The sequence below is a fragment of the Molossus molossus genome, unplaced genomic scaffold (genome assembly GCF_014108415.1).
Source record: "Molossus molossus isolate mMolMol1 unplaced genomic scaffold, mMolMol1.p scaffold_m16_p_8, whole genome shotgun sequence".
In the NCBI taxonomy this organism is placed as follows: Eukaryota; Metazoa; Chordata; class Mammalia; order Chiroptera; family Molossidae; genus Molossus; species Molossus molossus.
Genome location: NW_023425402.1, coordinates 45,423,267 through 45,450,828, shown reverse-complemented (window position 1 = coordinate 45,450,828; position 27,562 = coordinate 45,423,267). Strand labels below are relative to the sequence as shown.

At 39.5% G+C, this 27,562-nt stretch overlaps 2 protein-coding genes across 6 annotated transcripts in view; one reads left to right on the top strand and one right to left on the bottom strand.

The window, feature by feature from the left end:
• DOP1A (DOP1 leucine zipper like protein A) overlaps positions 1 to 3,129 on the bottom strand; it is a 114,158-nt gene extending 111,029 nt beyond the window's left edge. For 3 of the 4 annotated variants that reach the window (XM_036247719.1, XM_036247720.1, XM_036247722.1), the window contains exon 1: positions 3,023 to 3,112. The gene's annotated coding sequence lies outside the window, so the exon portion shown is untranslated. Of the gene's footprint in view, positions 1 to 3,022 lie in introns of all 4 variants that reach the window. The other variant, XM_036247721.1, reaches the window with a different exon arrangement.
• Positions 3,130 to 5,240: 2,111 nt separating this feature from the next.
• Positions 5,241 to 27,562, top strand: part of UBE3D (ubiquitin protein ligase E3D) — a 102,698-nt gene continuing 80,376 nt past the window's right edge. The window contains exons 1-4 of one of the 2 annotated variants that reach the window (XM_036249302.1): positions 5,241 to 5,322; positions 9,449 to 9,645; positions 13,116 to 13,206; positions 24,364 to 24,595. In XM_036249302.1, the coding sequence (XP_036105195.1) occupies positions 5,249 to 5,322; positions 9,449 to 9,645; positions 13,116 to 13,206; positions 24,364 to 24,595 (594 nt within the window). In that variant the 5' untranslated portion in view covers positions 5,241 to 5,248. The remainder of the gene's footprint in view (positions 5,323 to 9,448; positions 9,646 to 13,115; positions 13,207 to 24,363; positions 24,596 to 27,562) is intronic. The other variant, XM_036249301.1, reaches the window with a different exon arrangement.

Below are 27,562 nucleotides of genomic sequence, written 5' to 3'. Positions count from 1 at the left end.
TTCATTTAGCCACCATGAAGGACAAAAAAGAATGTTCAAAGAAATGCAAATAGGAAAGTCAGGCAAAAATTAATTACTTCAAAGTGAGGTAATAAACAAGGTGGCATTTGAGCTAGGACTTGATGGATATGATTTAGACATGTAGAGACAGAGTATTCGAAGAGAACAAAAGCATAACAATGCAGGCCTGAGTGGTCATGTTTCAAATCTTGATTGTGGTGGTAGTTACACAAATTTGTATATATGCGTATAAAATGAGTGCACGTTATTTTATGTAAATTTTCCCTTAATAAATTTGATACCATGTATTTGACCTGTGCAGTGAAAAGTCACTGAGGTTTCAGGCTTGATTTCCTTGGGGAGGGGGAAGTGAATACAATAAAGAGAAAAGGGAAATCACATTTTAAGACAAGGGGATCAAAAGCACTTATTTTCATATAGTAAATTTTCAATTAAATCTGTTAGCTATAGCATAAAAATAGCAGCTCTATACTTCTACATAATAAATTCATTTCAGGGAGAAAAGTTACCTAAATTAAGGCTTACCTATTAAAATTAAATGTATACCCCCCACCCCCACCAAAGGAATACATTAATAGCACCCATCCCTAACAAAGTTAACAAAGAATAGAAAGTAGCCACACCAGGTGTGTGCTAGTGACAACTGACAGAATTTAGCAAGATTATTTAAGATTGTATTCAGCACTTAGATCCTGACAGTAAGCAATTTAGAAACTGTTTTAGAATTTATGTCTGAGCCTTTGATTCTTTTCAATGACCTGACCACTTAAAATTTAGTTATTAATTATTAAGTGCATTTCAAGTGGCTTTTTTCACATTTCATAGTTGAAGAATTCATGACCAGAGAGGGAAATCATTCATAGTAAAAATAATGCCATTACTAACAAGTCTTTACTTGTTGGAACTTTATTAGGCTATTCTTTTAAAAAATCATAACCAGACCATAAAATCAAGTTCAAAACATAAAATAATTATGGTATAGAAAAGCATCAACAGACCAGAAAAGAAGAGGATACCCTTCTGCTATAAATTAAAGCATTAGGCCCACAGAAACCTATGTGCATTCTTAATGTTAATATTTTACTAGGGAAAATATAAGTCTTTGTTATACCAGTGAGTTGCCACTAGATTTTCATGCAGAAAGCTTAACCTGAAAGCTATGTGGGGAATTTCAAAGTTGAAAGGGGACTCAGGTCAAATGCTGTAATTTTTTAAATTGGTATTCTATGTACAGTAAGTTAGTTCTTAAAACTGAGGTGAAACGACATATTACGAAACCAATCGTAACCATAAGCTGATTGACATAAACAAGTTCCTATATCAACAGTATAAGGAAATGACACTGAAGGAAATGTTATTCAAGGATTTGCTGTAATTATATTCTAGGAGATGTTAACAGGTTGGCTCTCTACCCTGGGAACTTTAGGAAATGCTTCAATAACATTCTCTTGAAGATTTACATGCATATAAGCAGAGTAGTAAAGGTTTTGAGAAGTCCTGCAGTTAAAAGCAAATCAAAAGTTAAACTCCCGATTAAACCCAATGTGCTCCCCAATTTTTTTGCCATGGAACACTGTTTTGGGGCAGTAAGTCTATTATTGAATTCATAACAGTGTTCAGGGGGAAACATCAATTTGAAAAACTCTAATCTTATGAAATTCCCTTAAACAGATGACAAAAGTGAAGTCTAGAGAGATCATACCAGGGTAGCAGAACAAAGAAGTTAAATGAATAGGGCTCCTTTGTCATACACACACACACACACACAAATATATAAACATCTAATTAACACTTAACATTTTGGTATGGTGTCACATTTTCTGGTTTGTGTATTTAGTTAGGTGTTTCTAATTCTCCTTCAAGACTTAGTTCTTAATAATTAGGTTCACCTGGAGATTTGCTAGTGTTTCTCAATTCTGGGGAATGAGGCCATTCAGCGTGGCAGCTGAAAGTAATCACTAAAAATATAGCATTTGTACTACAACTAGTGTTAATTTACTCTTGTTATATGTCTGTCAGGTCAACTAAATCACTGTTGTTTATCAGGTGGTGAGTTATTTAGCACCTAATGTTGACATGTTATTCATAGCAAAATTAAGATCTTATGTTTGCATAGAAGATAGCCAACAATAACGAAAAGGAGAGATTTTTTTCCCCCTATAGTTTAGGGCCTACGTGTCAGGCAGCTTCCTAACTTTTATTTGCAATTATAAAAAAAAGTTTTGATTGCTTTAACTACAGTCTCCAAATCAAATTTATCCAATCTGTCTTTACATTTCTCAAACTCCACAGAACTCTAAGATAGTGTAAGAATATTTAAAACACGAGCTACTTAACTTAAAAATGTCCAGTTGTGTGCCACTCCCCTTCCCCTCAGGGCAGGGAGAAGAATGGGGGAAGCTAAAGTAGTGACTCTAGTCAAGTTCCAACTTGAAAAAAAGCCTTGAGAATCAAAGTAATCATTGTTAACAACTAACAACTTCCTTATGACTAATCTGACTTCCACTAATATAAACTTCTGCACTCCTTTCCCACCCCCCATGTGGACTATTAACCGTGGCTGGTATTCATTGGTGTCACAAGATTAAAAAAATACAAATCACCGAGACTGCACGACGCCTTGATTCCGCCAACAAAGAGGTTACCCAAGCGCCTTCATCGCACAGGTGCGACCTCCACTCCAACCTTGCGCATCGCTCGGCCCCAGCGCTGGAGGCTCGGGGGCAGCCACCCGGCGCCTGCGGCCGCCCGTGCCCAGGGCCGCCCTCGCGCCTCCGCCCGGCGCCAGCCCGCCGGTCCCCGCGCAGCTCCCGCTTCCCCGGAAACCAGGGGACTGTCGGCCGGCTTCGCGGCTTCAAGCGGGGCCAGGGCGGCAACACCCCCGACGCCACGGCAACCTGACCAGGGATGTCTCCGCGGCTCCGGAACGAGCCAGGCCGAGGAAGCTGCTCAGGGCCAGCAGCCGGCCTCGCGACCTCTATGGGGGCGGGGACACCGTTACCTGCCGTGGGTTCAGCCGCTCCCGCCAGCGCCGCTCTCCTGGCAACCGCGGCAGCTACACGGAGGCCGAAAGCCGAAGGGCCTAGTGACAGCTCCCAGCGTGCACCGCGCCGGCGCCCACGCCCACGCCGGCGTCGACGTCGCCGAGCTCTATATCCACCCCCTGGTCCGAGCTTCGTCTCTGGCGCTAGCTGTAGCCACAGCGCCCCCAAGCGGAGTATCAGGGAAACTGCCCATGGCCACCAACAGGAAGTGGGCCTGGAAAGGGGTTTACAGCAGGTGTTTTCAACTCCTGAGAGTTTGAAGGGATGCTTGGAATTGAGAACAGCTTTTAAATAATTGTTTAAATAATTACTTAAATTTTTAAAACTCTCTAAATATTATTTAAGTAATTATTTAAACAATTAGTTAAGTATAATTTAAATAATTCCTTTGTATTTCTTATGATGACCTTGAAATCCAGAAAGGTTAGAAGATTTAGGAGACAAAGAGCTTCCGACTGTTTAATCTAGAACTCTCTAAATCACATAATTACTACAAGGAAGATTGCACTGTTTTGCCTAAACTATAGGGTCAGAATATATATATATATATATATATATATATATATTTTTTTTTTTGTCAAATGTGTGACGATATAAAAACCTTTAAAAACAATCAAACACCAATTATGAAGAGCATGATGTACTAAGATTGTTATGCATGTCAATATATGTCATTATTTAAGCACTTAATAGCCTTGAGAATTAAAGGTGGAAGATATGAGGTGAAATTATCACCCTTCATGACCATTATTTGAGATGGAATATCAGTAAACTTAATTCTTTCAACTGCATCGTTGAATCATTATGATGGATACAAGAATTTGTGAAGCAACACGATAAACTTTTAAAACTTCAAATATTTAGAAAAGTTGTCTTACACGAAATAGGGGTTTTATTTATTTATTTTTATTTTATTTTATATTTTCTTTATTGATGTCAGAGAGAGAGGCAGGGAGAGGGAGAAAGAGAAACATCCATGAGAGAGAACATCACACGCCCTCTACTGGGGATCTGGCCTACAACCTGGGCATGTGCCCTGACTAGAATAGAACCGGTGACCTCTGTGCTCAAGTCAACACTCAACCACTGAGCCACACTGGCCAGGTGGATAGGGGTTTTATTTATTCAGACAATCTCCAGATGAATGTTTGGTGTGTGGTAATTATTACCTTGAAATCAATAAACACAATTTTCTGTATACAAGTATTCACTGTTTCTGTTTTTAAAAACTAACAGCCTCTTATTTGTAAATAACTCTTCTTATAATGCTTCCTTGGCCTTATATTTTAATATTTGCTATTGTAAGTATTTACAGTATACTAGATCATTTTCTTTACTGTGTCAAACTTTCCAAAATTATCTTCTGGTAGTAATGAGATTAGGAATTCTGTGAGTCCGTTTCTACTTCTGCAAAAATGAATAGTGAAAATGTACACATGGACTCACTTGCATCTTCCTTTTTTCAAAGGTTATAGGAATGGTTAATCCTGTGATTCACGTTACTGGTTTTTAACCACACTCTATTCCTTATAGAGAACAGAAAACTGTTGCAACTGTTTCCATCTTGGAGCTATTGTGTCTAGCTTGAGAAGCAATGCCAAGTCAACCCTGGACATTCATTCGTGGCATCAATCAGAGGAGAGTTACCGAAGGGCCGACGGCCATAGTTCATAAAAATGAGACCATAGTTAATAAAAACAAGCCAAAAAGAAACAAAATAAAGTGGATTTTGGGTGGAGAATTAGACTCTTGGGCCTCCAGGGGACAGTGCCTGCCTACATTGCCTCCCTCCATCCTCCTCCTCCCGTCCAGCCCCATCCCTATCCACTCTAGTGAAAGGAAAGTAGGTCGTGTCTGATTTTTAACGACCGCATCAGGTCACGCCCATAAGAAGCAGCGTGGGAGGACAGTTGGGCTCTCCTGCTCACCTTCACAATGCACAGACCACAAACCTGCTTTGAAAGAGCTCACGCCCCCCACATCGAATCCTCGAGGCGGCGCGCTCGCCGTCCGGCAGGTGGCGCTGTGGGCGGGCGGGCTGGCTGTTTCAGCCGAGCGATCGGATCCGGGAATCCCGCGCCGCAGCCACCGCCGCTGGTGCTGCTTCTGCCCCGGCCGCGTGTGCAGAGGTGCTCCTGGCCCTGGTGGCTCGGGTTGGCTGGAACCCCGGCTGGGCGCCCGCCATGGCGGCGGCGGCGGAGACGCGCGTGTTCCTGGAGGTGCGGAGACGGCTGCAGAGCGCGCTGCTGATCCTGGGGTAAGGCCGAGGGTGGGACTGTGGGCTTCTAGGCACAGTGCTAGCTCGCTTTTCCGCCACTTGGCAAGTCTCCGCCTCCCTGAGAAGGATGAATTTTTAATTTCTTCTTTCCAGGGGCTTAGAGCTCTCTTGATTACTCGGAGTAGAGTGCCCCCTCTCCACCAGTCCTCCCTAGACCATCTCGGCCTCACCTGGGATCTTCCAAGAAGCGCAGCCTCAGCCCCGCAACGGACCTGCCGATCAGAACTTACATTTTCACACGCTCCTCAGGATTCGGATGCACATTCGAGTTTGAGGAGCTCTGATGTAAAACACCGATGGCAGTGCCTGGCGTTTCCAACAAAACAGTGCAAAAAATACCTTGTCTACCTCTTGAAAGGGTCGTCGGTATAGGATCAGTTCCGAAGCGAAAGCTTCCCGTTTTGTAAATGAAGTCGTGTTTTTTCCCCCCTCGCCAGACTGTTCTGTGCAGAGAAACGGACACAGTCATTCAAAACGTGTGTGTAGTGAGTGACCAACAAAGGTTGCGGACTTGCTGGAGTTCGTTCTTTTATTCGTATTCCGAGTTCCAGTGAGAAGTCTGCAAACGTTTAACTTTTTTCGCTACATAAACAAACTGTTAGGAAAAGTGCCCTTCCCCCTCTTTTTTGTTTTGTAGTATGTGATCCCTTCCCCTGTGACCAGTTTCAAGTACAGCAAATTAAATGTTAATGTCCTAAAATTTTTTATTACACAGCGCCACTCCGAGGTAGGTTGAATTTCTCTCTTTTCCTTGAATCAGCCGGGTAACTGGTGTGGCAGTTTTGAATTTGGCATGAGAACTGAAATAAAATCCTAGCTTCTTCACAAAGGTAGAATCAGTTAGTCTAATTTTTTTTTTCAGTTGTAAAATAGGATATTTATTTCTCTTCTTTTCTGTCTCTCAAGTCATGAGTTCAGATCAGTATCTCCAATTCCATTCACCTATTAGGGTCATTAGGAACCCAAACCTTACACAAAACAACAAAACAAAACAAAACAAAAAACAAAACAACCTGTCTACTTCCTTCAGGGTTCTCCCTTGCTTAAGCAAGTTAAGAAACCTAACTGTTTGTCCTGGGTGGTCTTTGACTGTTGAACTTTACCACCCCAGTCAATTCCCCCTACTCTAAAAACAACCACTGTTCTGATTTCATTCAACAAACATTAGTTTTGCCATTTCTTAAACTATGTATAAATGGATTTGTACGATGTACTTTGTTTGTTTGTTTGTTTCTGGCTGCTTTACTTCAATAATGTTGCAGAGATTCATGTTTCATCCCTGCAATTCTTTTTTTTTTCTGAGTTTTCCCACTGAATGAACACATGACAATTTATATATCCATCCTTCTGTTGCTGGATATTTTGTGTGTTTTTAGAGCTTGCTTATTATGAATAAAGCTGTCATAACATTGTTGTATAAGTCTTTTTGTGGACATACATTTTCATTTCTCGTGGGTAATTACCTGAAGGTGGAGTTGCTAGGTCATAGAGTAGATGGGGGACTTGGCTTTATGAGAAACCGCCAAACAGTTCTCCAAAGTGGTTGTACCATGTTCCACCCTGACCAGAAAAAAAATGAGTTCCAATTGCTTCACATTCTCATCTGCATTAAGTGTTGTCAGACTTTTTGACGGTAGTCATTCCAGTGGTGTGAAGTGGTATCTTATTGTCATTTTAATTTGTATTTCCCTGATTAATACTATTGAGCAATTATTTTGTACAATATCCTTTCATTTGGGTTTGTCTCATATTTCCTTAAAATTAGGTTTAGGCAGGAGTATCTTTGGAAGGAATATCACAGAAATGATGCTGTGTCCTCATTACAGCCTATCACATGGCACATGATTTTTATTTGTTCAATTAAAGTTCACATTAACTTTGAGTGCTTAAATAAAGTGTCTGCCAGAGGTCTCCACTGTAAATGTAGTCTTTTCTCTGCAAAATCAGTGAGTATTAATTGGAGAGATCCTTTGATACTGTGTAAATACCCTGGTCCTCATCAGACTTTCATTTTCATTCATTTATTTACATTAGTATGGACCCATAGTCCTGGTTTTTTTTTTCAGTGAGTTACTTTTTAAATTAAATTACACCAGATGTAGCCAGTGGTGGTCCCTTCTTCTTTACTTTGTTACACAGCAAGATGTTCCAGGCTCATCTCATGTTTTTCCTATTCCAGCCTGCATATAGTTATTTTTCCAAGGAACCCTGCTTTGTTTTGTTCATTTGTTTAAAAGTGGAAAATGATCTTTAGAAATCAAGATCTGAGTACAAAGTGTGCTCATTGCTATTGGGGTGACACTTCTCCCAAACCAGCTAATGAATAGAACTAGAGTGTGTGTGTATGTGTGTGACATATATGTGATGTTCATGTATGAATGTATGTGTGTATGTATTTGTGTCTATATTATATATATGCATACATATGCATCTGTATTTATTACTGTATCTGTTTATATACATTGAAAACCATGACTTCACACTAATATTTCTAATTCTACTCTACCACCACAAGATCCAGTCTGGTTTTCTCTCTTTTCCTCTTTGTAACTCTGTTCTTTGGCTTGCATTATCCTCATTTTATTTATATATATATATCTAGATATATAGTCTATCTATATCTATCTATCTATCTATATCACTCAATGTTGACATTTTTCTTACCTGCTTGGGCTGCTTGGACTGAATGTTTATGTCCCCTCAAAATCTGTATGTTGAAACCCCAGCCCCCAATGTGATGATATTAGGAAATAAGACCTTTGATAGATGCTTGAGTTAATGAGGTCATGAGGGTGGAGCCACCATGATAGGAAGTGACAGGAAGTGGATGGCCTGTACCTTTTATCTGCTTTTAAGAGGGAGTCGGTGTTTTGCACCTCTGTTACAATGCTGAGCATATTTCAGCTTCATAGGATCATTTCTATATGTGTTTATCTCCCTGTGTACTTTCGGTGCCTGGTGCACAGCGACTGTGTTTTACTCTTTATTGCCTACACTGAGTGATTTGTGTTTGTAGGGAACTGGATTAATAAGTCCTTTTATGCCTGGTATTCATACTCAATCAATTTACTTAATTATTCTTTTTTTATTATTGTTGACAAGAAAGTCTTTTTCTCCTGTACCTTTTATTTCACATAATCCTAGTCTATCAAAATCCTGTATATCAAATAACAATACTTGGATTTACTGTAAGTAAAACAGTGTAATGCTGGTCTCAGAAGCAAGAATATTTCACTCACTCATTTATTCATTGTTCAAGTAACATTTAGTGTTTGATCTATGATAGTCACCACACCCTTTCATGTGCTTCCATAGTACCCTATATTTGTCAGGAATAAGTACAATGTAGTTTTCATCGATCCCTTGATTATTCCTCTTTACTTACCTGTCCCCTATTTAGGGAGAGAAAATATATTGTTAACTGTTATATTCCCAGTACCCAGCACATTATAGAACTCACAAAACATGGTTTGAATGAATGATTAAGTGAATGAATATACAAACCATGCTACGGGCAAGTGTTGCAAAGATGAATAAGTCTGTCTTGTGCTGTCTTGTTGAATTCTCTTTCCAAAAATATTTCCAAGAACAAGTGCATGACATTTGACAGGCTGTTAGATTGTGCTGGTTCAAAGAAGCTGAAGTTGGGGAGACTTCTGGGAGGAAATAGGGGGCATGAGGAAATGGAATGGCAGGCTGCTTAGACAGAATGACTCTGGGAGAAACCCCAGGAAGGTCCAGGCTGCAGTACATGGAGAAGACCTTAGGACAGAAGAGAGAGTTGGGACTCAGGATCATCATCATTGGAAAAAAGTACACCTTTTGAAGTGCATCATTGCCATAAAAAAGAAACAAGAATTAGGTATCTCCCAGAACTTTCATGTTACAGTAATAGTGTAAAGTACCCTCTGACCTAGATGAAAATCTAGTATTGACTGTTGTTTTATGTTAGTTTTTATGATTGGTTCATTGTTATTTTTCTGGGATAGTTGAGTTTAGGGCCCTTATTGAAGAGGAGCAGAGAGATCCTTGGCTATTTTTGTTTCATTCATCATGGGGTTTTCAGCAATGAGAAATAAGTTTTTGTTTTATTTTTAATTACCAGAGAGCCAAAAGAAGGAAGTATGCCCATGGATATTTCTATAACTCCATCCTCTCTCCAGATGAAAACCGCTGAAGGCTGCACAGAGATCTGCCTTCCAGCAGAGGTCAGGCTTGTGCCTTCCTCTAGCCGGGGGCTGCAGTACGTGGCTGGAGACGGACTGCACCTGAGGCTGCAGGCGCGGGCGGATTTCAGCACAAGTGAGTAATACTAGCGCTCCTGTTTCTGCGTTGACTTTTTCATTTTAAATCAAAGGTGATTTTTTCCTTTATAAAGTTGAACTTTTTCTAGGTGAAAATAACTGCTCATCAGTGGCATGGAAAGAGCTGAGGGTCGAGAACATCTAGGTTCTTTGTCACTTCTACCATTTATCAGCTGTGTGCTGTTGAACTTGTCACTTATAACCTTTCTGAGGTTTTGTTTCTTTTGGGCTTTCCCCCCCCCTAAGAGACTTCATTTTTTAGAGCAGTTTTAGGTTCACAGCAACATTGAGCAGAAGGACCTGCGTTGTCTCTTTAATTGTAAAATTACCTGGCTCACAGAGCTGATAGAAAGATTAAATCAGATAGTTTGTGCAAGACCGAATTTATTTTAAAGCACTTCATAGACATTCATTAATTCAGTGAACGCTACCTTATAGGATGTGCTAGGCACTAGGTTCTAGGGATACAGAAGTGAACAGGCCGAGAAGGTCTCTGGCTTCATGAAGCTTATATTCTCATGGATGGGAATAGATAAGGACAAAAATAATTACTTGGATACAGAGCAAAGGGCTATGGGCAAAGTAAAGCAGAATCATGGGATAGGGAGTGACTTGGGTTGGGTGGAGACTTGGAGGAGGCGATTTTTGGTTGGTTGTTTGCTTAATCCTCACCTGAAAATATTTTTCCCATTGATTTTTTTTTTTTTGTAAGATTGGAAGGGAGGGAGGGAATGGGGGAGAGAGAGAGAAACATGCATGTGAGAGAGACACACCGATTGGTTGCCTCCCGCACATGCCCCAACGGGCCAGGGATCAAACCTGCAACCCATGTACATGCCCTTGATTGGGAATCGAACCCAAGACCCTTCAGTGTGCAGGCCAATGCTCTAACCACTGAGAAACACTGGCCAGGTCAAGAGGAGGTGATATTTGATCAGAGAACTGAATGATGGAAATAATCCCATCCATGTAGAGACATTTCCAAAAAGAAAGAACGGTACAAGTAAAGATTCTGAAATTGAGTTTGGTACATAATTTAATTTTGAATGTTGCTCTGCCTATCATGTTTGCAATATTTTGTTACTGGCATATTGATTCAGTAAGATAGACATGTTTCTCAATAATTTATGGAATAAAATTATTGGTTTATTGCATTTCTTATCATGTAAGAAATATACTTTAGAGGATTAAAACGATGGAAAGATAGGAAAGAGGCTGTAATAGACTGATAATATGCCCGTTATCAGAGAAGGATTTTAATTCTTCCAGCTATACCCTTAGACTTCATTGCTGCCTCATTTTTACTAAGCCTTTCTTCTGAGCTGCATGGAGCCTAGAGGTAGGGTCAGCCAGATTGTTTTGAAGAGCCATTTAAGAAATGGGAGCATATTTCAGTTCCCCTGAATCTCTCTGCTTGCTTTTGAAAGGAAAGAGAAGATAGAGTGAGTTTTGCTCTTTTTTTTTTTTTTTCAGGAAAGTAATTTTGATGAATTTCTAGTCTGACTTGGGTAGAGTTGCTTTTAGAGATAAGAGGTAGGGAAAAGAAATGCCATGGAGCTTAAATGGTATAAGATAAACACTAGGGATGACTGTTGGAGTATTCATGGAAAGAAGAATGGGTCACAAAGATGGAAACACACTGTCAGACTCCCTAATAGTAGGGAGTACCTAATAGTAGGCAGAGGAAGTTGTGTTTCTGGGAAGAAGCCGTGGCAGTCTGGCCCTTGTCAAGTCATCACTTTCTCTTTAGCAGTGATAAACAATAATAGTTACCATGGCAGGAATTTTTTGTCTATCTAGAACTTGGGAAATGGCAGGTGTGAAAGCCACGCTGGTGTGTTTTCAGATCTCCTGTTAGTTTTGTGGTACCCATGACTTGAGGTCCCATACTGAGGAGGCATGGAGACCTTCCAGAGACAATTGGTTTATCACCTACCCATGTTTTGTAACAATTCATATACATATAGCAAAACTTGAACTATTTACAAAATTTTTAAATCAGCAAACATTTTTTTAGTTTTGACTGGAAGACAAAATGAATTGACTGCTGTGGGTTGTTTTGCATATTGTTTGCATTCACTGGTCTCCTGTTTCTCTACATTTTTAAAACATATTTTACTAAAATATCTGCAAATGAAAGCTTTCAAAGGCCTGCTCTGCAGTGCATGAAAAAGTATGCAAAACAGAGTCCTCAGTACTTAATTGCTTTGGAGCTTTCCACATAATAGGTACTGAATGATGGAATATCTGATAGATGCATTCTGATGTAAACTTAAATTAGAATGTATTGTAGGAAAAGAGTTTTGAAGTTTTTAGCATTCATTGTGATGCAGGGTTTTTAAAAAGTTGACTTTTCAACTGTAAGAGCTTTCTTCTAAGGACTATAGTAAACATTGTCATACTGCTTTGAATATAACCTAGCTTGGATCATGACCCTTGACATGGAACATGAACTCTGATATAGCACAAGCATTAGATTCATCTCCAGGTGGCAGTGTGCTCTCCCGGAAGCCCCTGTGTAGCAAGTTCTGACTGGAACCTGAGCCAGAGAATCATGCTGGGTGACCAGCAGAGGGGAGTGTTTCACTGAAAATCTGTTTACTGGCTCTGAAAAGAATATTTTGGATGCCTTACCCAGGTCTACTTAATCTTATAATACATACAAAGCAACATAAACCAAATTTAAATTGCTTGATTCTAATGGACAAGACCTCATTTTTTGGATTTTTTTTTTTTTTTTAAATAGACACATATTTCTGTGTTTGGGAAGGGGGACAGAGAATGAAACAAAAAATTTTTTTTCTTCATGAATAAAATAAAGGAAACCAAGAGAACATACTGCCTTATGCTGCACTTCACATAATGGGGGAAATATATGTCTTTCCAGAACTTTAATCAGAAATTGAGTTTTGCTCCTAGATTGAATTCTTCTTAGGGGCCATTCCATTCTCAAGATCCTGTCCAGTAGACCAGTTTCAAAATTCATTTTGTTTGTACTTACTGGTGATATTCCAGAGTGGACATAAATCTTGTTTAAATCAAATTAAACTTAAATTTAAGAGCTTGATTCACCAGCAGTCACACTGATGAAAAACTACACCTCAGATGTAGCAGAAGAAGGCTGAGGATGAAGCTCTGGGGGCTTAGCTTGATGTGAAAGAAATAGCCCCTCTTCCCCCATCTTTAATGTTGTTATTTATTGGATGAGAGAAATAACAAGTATGTTATGTGAATAATCTAGGGTAATGTCTAGCTCTGGAACACTTGATGTAATCTGTTGTTTTTGAAAACACTTCACAGTATTTGCTTCTGGTTGAGTCATCAGACAATAATTAAATGTGTATACTTCTGGGTAGATCATAAATAGTATTTATTGACAGTAATCTATTGTGGCTATTAAACTCTCATAAATATGTTAACCTATTTGTCCCAAACCTCTAAGATTTCTGTTTCATTGATTTCCTTTAGAACTGACTTCGATGTTTAATCAAAGCTCACAAGCCCAAGACTGTTGCACATTTTATTGTCAATCCTGCGGTGAAGTCTTAATAAGGGACAGGTAAGGAATGTACTTACCACTGATGAACTCTGTAGATGGCAATGGTTTTCTCTTTTCTATCAGAATTTTTGAAGTAATCACCAAGAGAACAGTGTATGTCCTTAAAATGAGAGCTAGCTTAATGCCACTTTGAACAACAACCATAAAGCTCTCCAGCAATCACAGAGCAGTTAGGTCTTCTCCAGAGGACAGAGGGGAACCGTCGAATGCTGGCGTTGAGGGAGGAAGGGTTGGTTATCTTGGTGGAAGAGTCTGTTGCTCACTGAAGCATCTCTCTTGAAAAGAGAAATGGGACCAATTGCGTGTTTTATCTATCATGTTGGTAAATGAGGTTTTCCATAATAAGTGAATTTTCTAAATAACAGAAGGTTTTGCAGTACAACTTTTTATTTGAACTATTTCTATTTGTGCCTTTCTAAAATCCATTTCCTATTTCCCTGATTATTAAAACAGCCTATAGAGAGCACAAATTAATCTTTTCTTGATGATTAGGTTAACCTTATACCCTGTTCTTGGGATGTGCTGTGATTACCCCACTGAGATGGGAAGGGCTCTTTGCGGTACCCTTTGCATTCCCAAGTTGTCTCTGAATTATTGTCCCATCTGCTCCTTTCAGCTTCCTTGTTTCCAGGGCACAAACCCTTCCTCTTGAATTTTCAGCTTCTGATCACTCATAAGCTGGAAAGACAGATGAAAACCTCATTCTTGTTTATTATATATATATATATATATATATATATATATATATATGCACACACACACACACATACATACATACACACACACACATATATATATATATATATATATATATTTTTATCCTCACCCAAGGACATTTTTCCATTTTTTTATTCAGGTAGAGTGGGAGGGAGAGAGAGGAACAGAGAGAGAGGGAGAGAGAAACATCGACATGAAAGGGACACATCGAGTGGCTGCCACCCGCACAACCAACCAGGGCCGGGGACAAACTGCTACCGAAGTATGCGTCCTTGGTGGGAACCGAACCCGGGTCTCTCTGGACCGCAGGCCAATGTGCTAACCGCTGAGCCAAACCAGCCAGGGCTTAAAAAGAATTTAGAATTCTTAGGTGTGTTTCCTCTGAGACAAGTGTCTGAGACTCACAGGCAAAAGGGTCCTTCTCTGTATCTGAAGCCTGTTCCTCCTGCAGGGCTCTGTCTCAGGGCAGGCCAGACCTCTACTGCGTCCTCAAGGTAGTCCTGGTGGCGTCTCCTTGGGTTCCTCCCTGTCCCCCATATAGTCAGCCAGTACTTTTGCTAATTCCTTCCCTGAATTTCCTGTGAGTCCAGTTTCCTCTACCCTGGTGCTACTACCTCAGGCGAGGCTCCTGTCTTCTCACCAAACAGCACTGTTGCCAGCTCCTTGTCTGCTTAGCCTGCCTCTAGGTTCACCTTCTCATCATTTCTACAGTACTAACTGTTCTCAAATGCAGCTGGCTCCCCTGTTTAAACCCTTCCATATTGATAGCTCAAGATAAATTCTCAAAGACCTTAGCATGGCATGCTAGGTCCTTTATGGGTTTGCTTCTACTTATGTTTCCACTCTCATGTTTTAAAAGAAAGTTTTTTTCTTTATTGATTTTAGAGAGAGAGGAAGGGAGAGGGAGAGAGAGATCGAAATATTGATGAGAGAGAAGATCGATTGGCCACCTCCTGCATGCCTCCACTGGGGATTTGGCCCATAACCTGGGCATGTGCCCTGACTGGGAATCGAACCAGCAACCTCTTGGTGCATGGTTTACGCTCAGCCACTGAGCCTCACCAGCCAGGCTCCACCCTCATCATTTAGCCCTCCTTATCCAACCTCCTTTGTTGCCCCCCAAATAACACGTTGTTATTTATACACATTCTGTGCACAGCTCTGGTGATCAGCCTGTGGCCCTCAGTCTCTGCATGCTTTTCTCTACCTAGTTAGCTTAATGAAAGCTACTGTCCCCCTTGGAATGCACCCCAGACCGTCATCTCCCTCTGGTGGGCTCCTAAATTCAGCGAACAGGGCATATACTGCTGGGAGCCTTCCCTGAGCACTGGGTTGGTTTATATGCCTCTCCAAGGTTTATTTGCCTGTCTTCCCAATTAAACTGTAAGCTCTGGGATGGGGATTGTCTTACTAACCCCTATATCCCTGATCCCTACTCGTATTTAGAGTGCAGTGTACTGTAGTGGCGAGTAGTACAGACTCAGAAGCCAGCCAGTATGGTTTCATATCCATCACTTACTAGATGTGACCCTGGGCAAGTTACTTAACCACTCCATACCTCAGTTTCCTTGTTACAAATATATAGGTAAAGATAGGAGCTACCTCATAGGGTTGTTTGGAGGATCCAATGAGTTGAATTGTTTATAGCAAAATTTGGCACATTGTAAGCATTCAGTGTGTGGTAGCTGCTGCTGTAACTAGTCTTAGCCATGTCCTCACCAACATATCCAGCATCAGGCACCATGCCTGGTGAATAGTGTACCCTCAATACATTCTTGCTGGGTTGAATTAAATAAGGTTAGGGTGTTTATTTTGGGCTTCTGCCATCTTCTGTCACTTGCTTTATGATTCCTGGCAGCGTCCCAGGCAGATGAGATAGCAGAAAGTTACCTTAGTGGAAGTGGGAAGTTGTGAATGGAGCATTCTCCAATTCATTACCTTGGGTGAGAGATGAGGTGGCCTCAGTCTGTAGAGGAGAGGAGGACGTCCTTGCTCAGACTCCCGGAGGCCGAAGCTGCTGCGGTACACACTGTGTGACAGGCCCACTGTAGCCTGAGAGAGCCAGAGCGTCCCACTTTCCTTGCAGTTTAACCAAGACAGTTTTCCTTCTCTCGGTCTATTTCAGGCTTCGGTTCAATTCTCACGTGAGGTTTCTTAGACATGCATTCCTGCACAACAGTGAGGTGACCTAGTCATCACAGTAGGAGCAAGTGAAAGTCACTGTAACAGTATTTCCTGGTGCTGTTTACTGTAAAAGATATGCTCGTTCATCAATGGCTGATATTTCATTGGGAAAGAATGATGGCTATGAACAACCTTTACCTGTAGCCCCCATTTTCCTACTCAGGAACCGTATCTTCTGTCTTATGTTCATCGTCAATCATTTTTAAGGTCCTGGGACCGAGAACTAGAAGGGCCTAGAGCAGTGGTTCTCAACCTTCCTAAAGCCGCCACTCTTTAATACAGTTCCTCATCTTGTGGTGACCCCCAACCATAAAATTATTTTTGTTGCTACTTCATAACTGTAATATTGCTACTGTTATGAATCACCATTGGAAATATGTGTTTTCCTATGGTCTTAGGTGACCTCTGTGAAAGGGTCATTCGACCCCCGTGAAAGGGTCGTTTGACCCCCAAAGGGGTCATGACCCAAAGGTTGAGAACCGCTGGCCTACAGGCTAACACTGCAAGACAGTGTTCACCCTCCCCAATCCTGACCACTAGGCCGCCATGTGTGCAGAGGTGAGAGCAGGATCGGGGTTTGAACTCCAGCTTCACCACTTAGTTGCTGGGGAACGTACCCATACCACCTCAGCTGCTGCTTCTTTTTTTAAAATTAAATCTACTGGGTGACATTGGTTAATAACATTATATGTTTTAAGTGTACTTTATATAATACATCATCTGTATATTGCATTGTATGTTTACCTCCCATAGTCTAATCTCCCTCCGTCACCATATATTTGACCTCCTTACCCTCTTCATCCCCCCCGCCACCTCTTCCCTCCAATAATCTCCATACTGCTGTCTGTGTTTATGAGTTTGTTTGTTCCTTTGTTGTTTTCTGTTTTATATCCCACATATGAGTGAAATCATGAGGAACTTGGCCTTTTCCGTCTGACTTATTTCACTTAACATGATACTCTCAAGATCCATCTATGTTGTCACAAATGGTAGTATTTTATCCTTTCTGTGGCTGAGTAGTCTTCCATTGTCTATATGTACCACATTTTCTTTATGACATCATCTGTCGAAGGACACTTAGGTTTTTTCCATGTCTTGGCTACCGTGTATAATACTGTAATGACCACAGGGGTGCATATATCTTCACTAATATATGTTTTTAAATTTTTCAGGTAGATACCCAAAAGTCAGCTTTTTCTTAAGTAGACATAATAAGGCCTATTTTCAAAACTTGTGAAGAGAGTTTAAGGCTGTAACACATAGAATATTAATGTTCAACAAGCTTTTTAAAATTGGTTCTATAGACTCCTTCCACTCGCTTTTCCATAATTGGTCTTATTAGGAAACTAGCAAATTACCTTGTTTAGTGTTTCAAACCTTTTTGACTCACTACTCTGCATTTTTTACGTGTGCCGGGGAAATGACCCACCTTTCTCCCTTTTTCTTTCCGAGGGATAAACAGTGGACTTGACTTAGCCCTGGCCTCACTTAAGCAAGGTTATCTGAAGCCTTTTCCTATCATGTGTGTGGGGCCTGTGTATGCCTCTTGAGCAATGCAGAGAAATCCTTGGTAGGAGATTTAAGTAAGGCTTAGTTTACATTTCACTCTCGGGCAGTATGTCCTATGACTGTTATGGGAAGACGTGATTCCTCCAGTACATGCACATGGATTTTATGTTGACTGTGTACATTAAGCCCAGTGGTCTTCTTATTTCTCTCTCAGTTATCTGTTTTGTGCAGCTATAAGGGCATGTTCTGTTCTTATTATGTAGAAAATAAAACCGAAGGTACTTCAAAAGAGGCTTGTATGTGCTATAATCAGAATTAACTAACTGTAGACCTCTTTACTAAGAAGGCACCTTGGAATATGTTGATTTATCTGCACTGAGGGCCCTTCTTTTTTTTTTTACCCTCACCTGAGGACATTTTTGCATTCATCTTCAGATAGAGCGGGAGGGAGAGAAGGAGGGAGTGAGAGAAAGAAACATTGATGTGAGAGAGACACATAGAGTGGCTGCCACCCACACGACCCCAACTGGGGCCGGGGACAAACTGCAACCGAGGTACATGCCCTTAGCAGGAACTGAACCTGGGACTCTCTAGTCTGCGGGCCGAAGCTCTAACCGCTGAGCCAAACCGGCCAGGGCTGAGGGCCCTTGTAATAGGAAGAATGCAGCAAACTTAAGATCTGCTTCCTGGCTAGCCTCATCATCTGGGAACAGGTCACTTTAATTCTCTGGGCCTCGGTTTCCTTATCTGTAAAGTGAGGAAGTTGGATTAGATAAATCTATGAGTCCTGCATGAAAATTCTGTGATTAGTGAACATCATAAAGTTGTATGTACCTGGGTTCTGTGATTCGTGTAATTTTGGATACTGTAAAATTAATGCTGTTCCTTTTTTCTTGTTAAGCAAATTATAGAATTACAATGCAGAGGACTGTTTAACCTAGTAAAACTCATTAATGGCTTTTTAATACTTATTAGTACCAGAGTGCATGAAATCTGCTAAGTGCAGTAGTATTTTTTCTTAATTTAGGATTACATGTTCTTAGCCATTTGTTTTGGTTATTTGAAAACAAATACTGCCTTGTTTCTTTACAAGAAAATTTTCATTTTTACTAGTTCAACAGAGTTTTTATATAAAAATTGTCTGAACATATACAATTTTTGATTATGCTCTTATTGAGACTAACAGGCCTTAATATCAAGCAACAATAATATCAAGATTTACTTATTTGTGAATAGTCTCAGGAACAGCTAAATGGCCATTGTGTTTGGAATTTATGTCTTCGAGAAATAAATTCATGTCAGACTTGAATTACATCAGTTGGCCAGACTTTCAAACATATGCCTTTGGTTTTCAGACCATTTGAGAGATTTCCCGAGGTCTCTGGACAGGACCTCCCCATTCCACCTGCACCAGCAGAGCTAGATGTCAGCCCAGCAACTAATAAGGCCATTGAAACTCTAGAAGGAAACATGCAGAATGGACTTTATGGACACATTAAGGCATGTCAGAATATCCAACCAGTTGGTTGGTCTACTTGACAGACCAGCTATAATTATAGCCTGAAAAGAACTTACTTTTCTATGAATATGACTACAGTCACTTTTCTGTGAATGAGAACAAAGAAGTGAAAAAGAGCAGGCAGAAACTGGATTATTGGTAACATTGTGCAAACTTTGGGAATAAAATGATTATACTTTTATGGGTCTAATCATACTATGTATATAATGCTAATAAAATGCAAAGCTAGGTTCATAGGTTTGGAGCCTACCAGTTAGATAATGCCAGATGAATTTATCTAAATTCCAGCAGCCATATTTGGAGCTTTAGATATTTGATGTTATTCTAAAAATTCTTAATGTCCACTCGGTTATAACTCATTTTGTAAAAGCTCTGTGTTGTTACCATTGTTCTTTTCACTGATTAATGGTTGATTTTAAAGTTAAAGGGCATTTAATTTTCTTGTCTGTATGTGTAAGTTTTAAGTAAACACTAGTCAATTTCTATTAAAATTGTGTATTTTAAGTTATTTTCCCCAAAAGCTTATGCTTAAGGTGCATTAAAAACAACTAGCAATTTAATTTATTATGAACATGTTGTTGTTCATTTTAGAATCTTAAACTGAGAAAATTCAAGAGATCATTTTACTCTTTTTCTGAGCTTCTGCAGGTTTTTACCTTAAAACTACTGTGAAAAAAAAGTGGTATCTATTTTATTGTGTAAGTTCTCCTGGGAAGTAGATCAGATCAGAGTTTCTACTTTCAGTAGAGCTATGATTAAAATACATCTTTTGTTCTTAAAAGACTTATCCTCTTTCAAAACATCAGAAAAAATTCTACTGTACAGTTTTATCTTTGCAGTGACTTGTGAATTAGGCACTTTCTCCTATAGTCTTATGTAGATAGTTACAGGATATATTATTGCTTTATGGAGCCAAGTTAAAGTTTCCCAGATCTCTGTATATTTTGGTACAGTTTCATTTCTGTGATCATGTATGATTTGGATAATGCTTTCTTTTATACTGTATTGAGGATATGTTTATTGCAACAACATACAAAATTTCAGGAGACAGCATCTTAGTGATGGAGAAGGTCTAGGAGCCTGTTGAGGTCTAATTCCCACTATAGACAGGCACCTGTATTTGCTTTCTTCCTCTTTGTAAAAATTCAAATCCGACCTATCACTTCCCTTCTTACAATCCTGTAATGCTTCCCACCTAGGTCTGTAGAACCGAGGCCCTGGGCCTTAGGTGGACAGCGTGCTGCTGTCCACCTTCCCGGCCTCCCTTGCTGATGTTCTGCATTGCCAAGGGAGGGAATATATTCCAAGAGAAAGAGTCTGGTTTTGGAGCCAGGAAGACTTAGGTTAAGATCCTGCCTTCATTCATCACCTCTTGCTCTGAACTTGTACAGATGATTTAACATTTCTGAGCCTCCCTTTCCTCCTCGGAGGAATGCAAATTCTTGTCTCACAAAGTTGTAATAAGCATTAAATGGAAAAGATGTGTATAGTGCCCACCAGAGGTCTTCTTAAGTTTAACTAAACTTGCAGACTCACAACACCACCACAGGCTACATGTCTTGCCACTAGGGCAGCATCAGGAGTTCCTCTCAGCAGGGGTCCTGCAGCAATTCAAACAAGTGTCTGCTCATATACCTGTATGGGGACTGTAGACTCCCTGTGTGACGTGGTTCTAGGTACAAAGCTCAAGGTTCTCATCAGGCAGGTGCCGGAGCTACCCTGAAAAGAAGCCTTATGCCCCAAGCAGCTGTTATCTTCTGTAGCAATTCTTTGGCATAGTTCCCCACAAAGAACTGCATTTGAGGAAGTCCAAAGCATGGCATACTCATATTTTTACAGCTCATTCATATTTTCTCCCAGTCCAGATACAACTTGCCAGTCAGGGATCATTTTTGCCATAAGCAATGTTGCCTAGCAATATAATTGACGCCTGCCATCTACTTGGTTTCCAAAGTAACAGAGCTAAGTGGTTAAACCAAAGGTCAGATTCTCAAGAAGCAAAGGAAATGATTTGTTAACCCTTTCATCTCAGTTTGCAACAGACCCAGCCAGGAGCCTTGCATATTAAAATCATCAAAATATGCTTGTTCATTTCTTTAACAAATATTTACGAGTTTACACTATGAGTCAGGCACTGTGCCTGACACTAGAAATACAGTGATAAGTTAAACAGACATGGTGCCTCCTTCATATTGTTTTCTCCACCCAGTGATGCCCTTACTTTCTTCCATTGCCTAGAGAACTCCTATTTGTCCTTCAGAGGTCAGCTCAGGTGTTCCCTCTTCTCTGAAGTCCATGTATACTCTACTCCCTTAGCACTTTATATATTGCCCTGAGTTCACGGATTGGTTTTGGAATCCATGAATGAATTCCCTAAAGTTCTACCTTAATTTTGTGTTTTGTGTGTGTGTGTGTGTGTGTGGGGGGGGGGGGTGTATGTTTAAAGGAGCTGTAAAGCTTTCATCAAATTTTCAAAGGAGGCTAAGCTGTTCCCTCCCTCTCCATCCCACAAGAATTTAGAACCACTACACTGTTGTAAACATGTATCATATTATGATTTTACTGTTTGTTTATAGGTCTGTATCTTCTACTAGAATATAAGTACCTTGAGAGAAGAGACCGTATGCATTAATTTTTTTGTCAGCAGAATGCCTGATTCATAGTAGACATTCAGAAAATATATATTGAAAGAATCGCTTCTTAATATTTTTAATAGGCTCAGCAGCTTGAATAATGCTAGTGGTGCATCATTTCCTAATTGGAAAGGGGACATTTTCCCTTATGTTAAACTAAAATCAGCCTTTCTTGTTCTCTGGAGTTCTAAATTAAATGTCTTCCATGTTGTAATTGCCCTTTTATGAGACTCATGGTTGGTTGGGGAATCAAAGAAAAAGGGAAATGATTTAAAAAATGATACATTTGCATCTTAAATGTTTTAATTTAAAACATGCAAATGTACATTAATATACTAGTATTTTATTATGGAACCAACATCTTTCTGTTGAATATGGCTCCATTGTTGTGTAGCTTTTTTCATTTAAGCCATCCAAAATTTTTCATCTACAATTTCCAATTTGGGTTTTTTTAAAGTGAAATGAAAAGTTAGACAGTGTTGAAGCAATCTGATACCCAGAATTCTTCTGGATTTTAACTTTTTCTTTCTCTCCCCAGTGTTCTCCAGTTATATCTCACACATCCCACCAGTGACTTTCTTTACAACTGGCTTTCATGTAGTCTGAAATCTTTGGTTTTCAGAGAAATAGCAACAACACATATTTCTTTGGATTGCATACTATTTAGTTAAATTATGTCACTTACATAGCATGTGTAAGTGGCATAAACAGGTCTGTGATCAAACACAATTGACTCTTAGCAAGCTCATCGCTCAACACACAGGAGCCGTAGAGTCAGGGTGCTTTAAGCATTCACAGTGCCCATAGACATTAGAAAGAACTTGAGCATGTTTCTCTTCTCAGTGTTTCTTAGGATAAATTATTTTGAAATTTTTTTATTATCCTGCTCTCATTTCTTCTCCCCTTAGACTACTGATCTTCCTAAGTTAGAGTAGAATGGAAGTAAACCATCTTTGGTTTTCCTCCTGGTAAAGTCTCAGGTGTCCTTCGTTGTCCAGAAGATAAATGAAACCATTAAAAACAAAACAAAACTAGTAGCTAATATGAGGGACTACTTAATTATAAGGATGTTCTAAGTATAAAAAATAATGGTAGAGTAGAGCTTATTTTCTCTCCCCTGGACTTGATGACTCACTCCAAGGAATAGAGTGTGCAAAGGTAGAAATAGCTTTATTTGTGGAGAAACCTAGCAGATACCTCCTTGACCAAGTGATCAACCACATCACTAATGATAAGTCATGTTAATAGGGTGCATCCTCTGATATGATGTGATGAGAAGGGCACTTCTGTGATATGCTTCCCCCAAACCCATAACCCCAATCTAATCTTGAGAAAATATCAAACAAACTCAAATTGAGGGAGAGTCTACAAAATAACTGACCAGTACTCTTAAAAAATCTCAAGATCATGAAAAATAACAGAAGACTGATCAGAGAAGACTAGGGCAACATGATGACGAAATGCAATGTGTCGTCATGAACTGGATCCTGGAACAGAAAAAGAGCACATTAGTGGGAAAACTAGGGAAATCTAGATAAGTTTTGACAAATCTTGCATGGTTATATAAGATGTTAACATTGGGGAGAGCTGGCTGAAATGTATATAAGGTCTGTACTTACTTTATACCTTTTCGTAAATCTAAAATTACTCCAAAGCAAAAAAGTTATAATAATAGTAGTGGGAGAAATCATAAAAGAAAGGCTTAGGTGATTTGAAATTCAAAACATGTAAACCAAATTAAAGGGCAGTAACACACACACACACACAAAAATTGTCACTGATGATAAAGGACTGATATTCTTAATATAGAATATACTTACAAATTAATAAGATATACTAATACCTCATTGGGAAATAACCATTGATCACAATTCACAGAAGAAACACAGCAATCAAGAAATATAAAAGCCAATTCAATCACACCAGTAATTAAATAATTGTCAATTAAAACAGTATTGGAGCCCTGGCCGGTATGGCTCAGTTGGTTGGAGTGTCGTCCTGTACACCGAAAGGTAGTGGGTTTGATCTCTCATATCGATGTTTCTCTCTCATTTGTACTTGTAACCTCACATAAGATTATTTTCCCAAGTAAATAATCTGATATGTACATAAATTTTCTAATAAGAATGTTTATCACAAGGTTAATAATGAGAAGCTCAAAACCTACATATCTAACAATGAGGGAATGATCTAAGAAGTTTTGGCATTCCTATGGAATAGAATGGAGTCATTAAGAATCATGATATACCTAAATAAAACAAAGCAACATACAATTTGTGTACATCCTCTAATCTCAGACTTTACATGCATGTGCACAACTTGCTTGCAAGGATGACAAGGAAATATACTATCATGCACAAAGCAGTGACTTGTCCTTGGGTGGTAAGGAAAGGTTGATTTTTGTTTTCTTTCAATCCCTCTGTCTTTTCAAAATTGTCTGTAGTGAGCCTATATACTTGTGTAATCTAGAGGGAAATAAACACTGCAGGTAATGTGATTAATGAGGGTTTTTTGCATTGTTCATGCTGATTTAATTAAGAAAATGTCACATGTCTATTTTGTTCTGTAAAAAATAGTTTCTCCTCTTTCCACTAGGAAGCTCCTCAGGGTGCTCCCGTTGCCGGCCGAGAACTGGGGAGCTCTAGTTGGAGAATGGTGTTGTCATCCAGACCCCTTCGCTAATAAGCCACTTCATCCGCGAGAGAATGACTGTTTTATTGGAGACTCGTTCTTCTTGGTGAATTTAAGAAGTGATATGTGGCAGCCAGGACCTCGAGTAGCTCCAGTGGAGACACACTGTCTTTCTTCCGAGAACCATTTTAAATTGGTAAAGTACCTTGTCAGAATAGATGCTAATTTAGAGGTTGGCTTAGAAACTGGTTTATCCAGTCTTTTCTTAATTCAGGGCACGTGACACAGACTGTTGACCTCCACCTTCACTTGCCTCTATTCTCTTGCTCTGCACTATTGATGTAGGAAGAGCATATGGCCTTTAAGGAAAACAGCCCACAGTGGCTGAAGGCAGAAGGGGAAAAGGACTTCTTCATGTATAGAATTGGGAATGTTACCACTGTACATACCAAAATGCCCTACTTTCTTGTTTTTAGTACAATATTCCATAATCCATTTATCCTCATAGTCTGATTTAAATGAAAATTGTTGTCTTGCTCCAGAATAGTACCTACAGTTAGACCCATAGTCTAGACTTTTGCTAATGTCATAAAAGCAGATGCCATCAAGGAAAAAAGAAATGGAGGAGCTCAGCGTGGAAATGAAACTAGTGCCACAGGCTCTACAGGTGGTTGACCACATGAGGTCAGGTGGCTCTTGCTGTCTAACTTGCTTTAGGGAGAAGGCCATTTCCTCTCTCTGCAAAGAGCAAGTGTTTACCTTATTGTAAAAGAAAATCAATGGCATTGACTTGGCCCTTGTGAGAAATCATTCTCCTGATGGCAAGTCAATACAGATGTGATTTAAAAAGTAAAGAAAATCATTGCCCAAGAAATTTCATTTTAATATCTGATTATTGGTAGGAACAAAAGCAATGCATGCTAAATTTCATTTAGAGCTCATTTAATTTTTGTAATGAGAACTGAGCCACTTCAGAAAATGTGCTGCAGTTGGGCAGCTCATACGTTGTAAGTTAGTGTATAGAACTATTTTCTGTTTTGAGGGAGATTAAGGACATTCATCAGATAACGAGGTTAAGTTGTTATAATTATTTATGTGCCTCATCTCCTCATAAACACAAACCCTTTTACCTAAATATGGTTCATTTTAAATTATAGTACATTAGCCTTCTGTAATTTTAAAAGATAATGGTGCCCTGGCTGATTTGTCTCAGTGGTTAGAGCATCGGCTTGCGGACCAAAGAGTCGCAGGTTCAATTCTGGTCAAGGGCATGTAAACTTGGTTGCAGTTCGTCCCTGGCCTTGCTTGGGGCCGTGCAGGAGGCAACCAGTCCATGTGTCTCTCTCACATCGATGTTTCTCTCTCCCTCTCCCACTCTATCTGAAGAAAAAAGGAAAAAATATCCTCGGGTGAGGATTAAAAAAAAAGATAAATGGTAAGAAGTTAATTTAAATATATTATGTTTAATATGGTTTTATTAAAATTATATTTTATTCTAAATTTATATACTATTATATACTAATTCTATACTGTTTCATGTATTTTAACTTTCATTTTTATGATTACGCTATACATTTAAAAAACTATTTAGAGGGCATGAGTGGAGGAGGAGTAGAGAAGGATGAAGAGAAACCATGAATTTCAGTTTTTAAATAAATTCCGCACTCTATATTGAAATATATTTTTCACATTTGTGTCTTTATTAATTACAGGTTGTGCCATTTACAAGAATTTCTCTTAATTGAGAACAACTATCCTATTTGTTAAAAGATTCCTATTCAGCCACTATAGTGTTTATTATCAAGGAGACTGGGAAATCACTATCATGACAAGCTGCTGTTGACAAGATTGTTTTCAGGTTTGCCTAGATGGAAGTTTCACTTTAATTGCATATTGCATTGGTGGAAAGAGCATGCCAGTGACCAAAATAGTAACACAAATTTGGAGGGACTGCTTAAACAGTGCTCTCAAGGCTCCTGTGGGAGCAAGGCTGCTCTGTGCTATTGGAAATCTATTTCTCATATCACCAGTCTAGCCATCCAGCAGGGTTTTGAAATGTCACATGTTGACACAGCATCTTAATGGTATCTCTTGGGAAACATTTTTTTGGCGAGACAATATCAAGGATCCTTAGAAATTGAAACATCACAAAGGAAAATAAAAAGGAGGACAGGAGGCTAATCCGCCCCTGAGCAGCCGTGCCCTGTCTCAGATATATTGATTTAATTAGTCACAACAATGTCTTTCATGTTTGCTCTGTAGAGTTCCCACATTGTTAGGCTATTTCATTGCACGACTTGCTTTAGGCTTTCCTTTAGGCACAGGTTAAAAAAAGGTATTACAAAGCAGAGTTTCTCTTTAAATAAAATTAGAAGTGTTATAATATTTTATTTTATTTTTTATCATTATTATTTTTTAAATTTCTCACCTGAGGATATTTTTCTGTTTATCTTCAGTTTGGGTTAGGGGAGAGAAACATCGATGTGAGAGAGACACATCGACTGGTTGCCTCCGACACGACCCCAACCAGGGCCTGGGACTGAACTGCAACTGAGGTACATGCCCTTGACCGTAATTGAACTTGAGACTCTTTGGTCCACGGGCTGATGATCTAACCACTGAGCAAAACCAGCCAGGGTGAAGTGTGATAATATTTTAATTAAAAAGATGCAATTTTAAAACAGCACAAACACATAAAGTCTATCACATTTCTTTCCTTCAGTAGCCCCATAGAGTATACAGTATGTTATCTGTGCTTCTGTTAATGTGGCAGTGACACATACCTTTTGCTTTCAAAAGATACCTGCTAAAGATTTCTCTGTTTTTCCAGTTGTATGTTATCTCTTGTGTATTTTTTTCATGTCTACCAACATAGAAGCTTCACATCTTTTAAAAAAAAATTTTTTTAAATTGATTTTAGAAAGGGAAGTGAGTGAGAGAGAGAGAGAAACATCAATGAGAGAGAACAACTGGCTGTCTCCTGCATGCCCCCCACTGGGGATCAGGCCCACAACCTGGGCATGTGCCCTGACTGGGAATTGAACCAGCAACCTTTTGGTGCATGGATTGACGCTCAACCAGTTAGCCACACCGGTCAGACAAAGCTTTACATCTTTTAATAGGGTGATAAGGACAGCACCTCAACCTTTTATAAGATTCATAA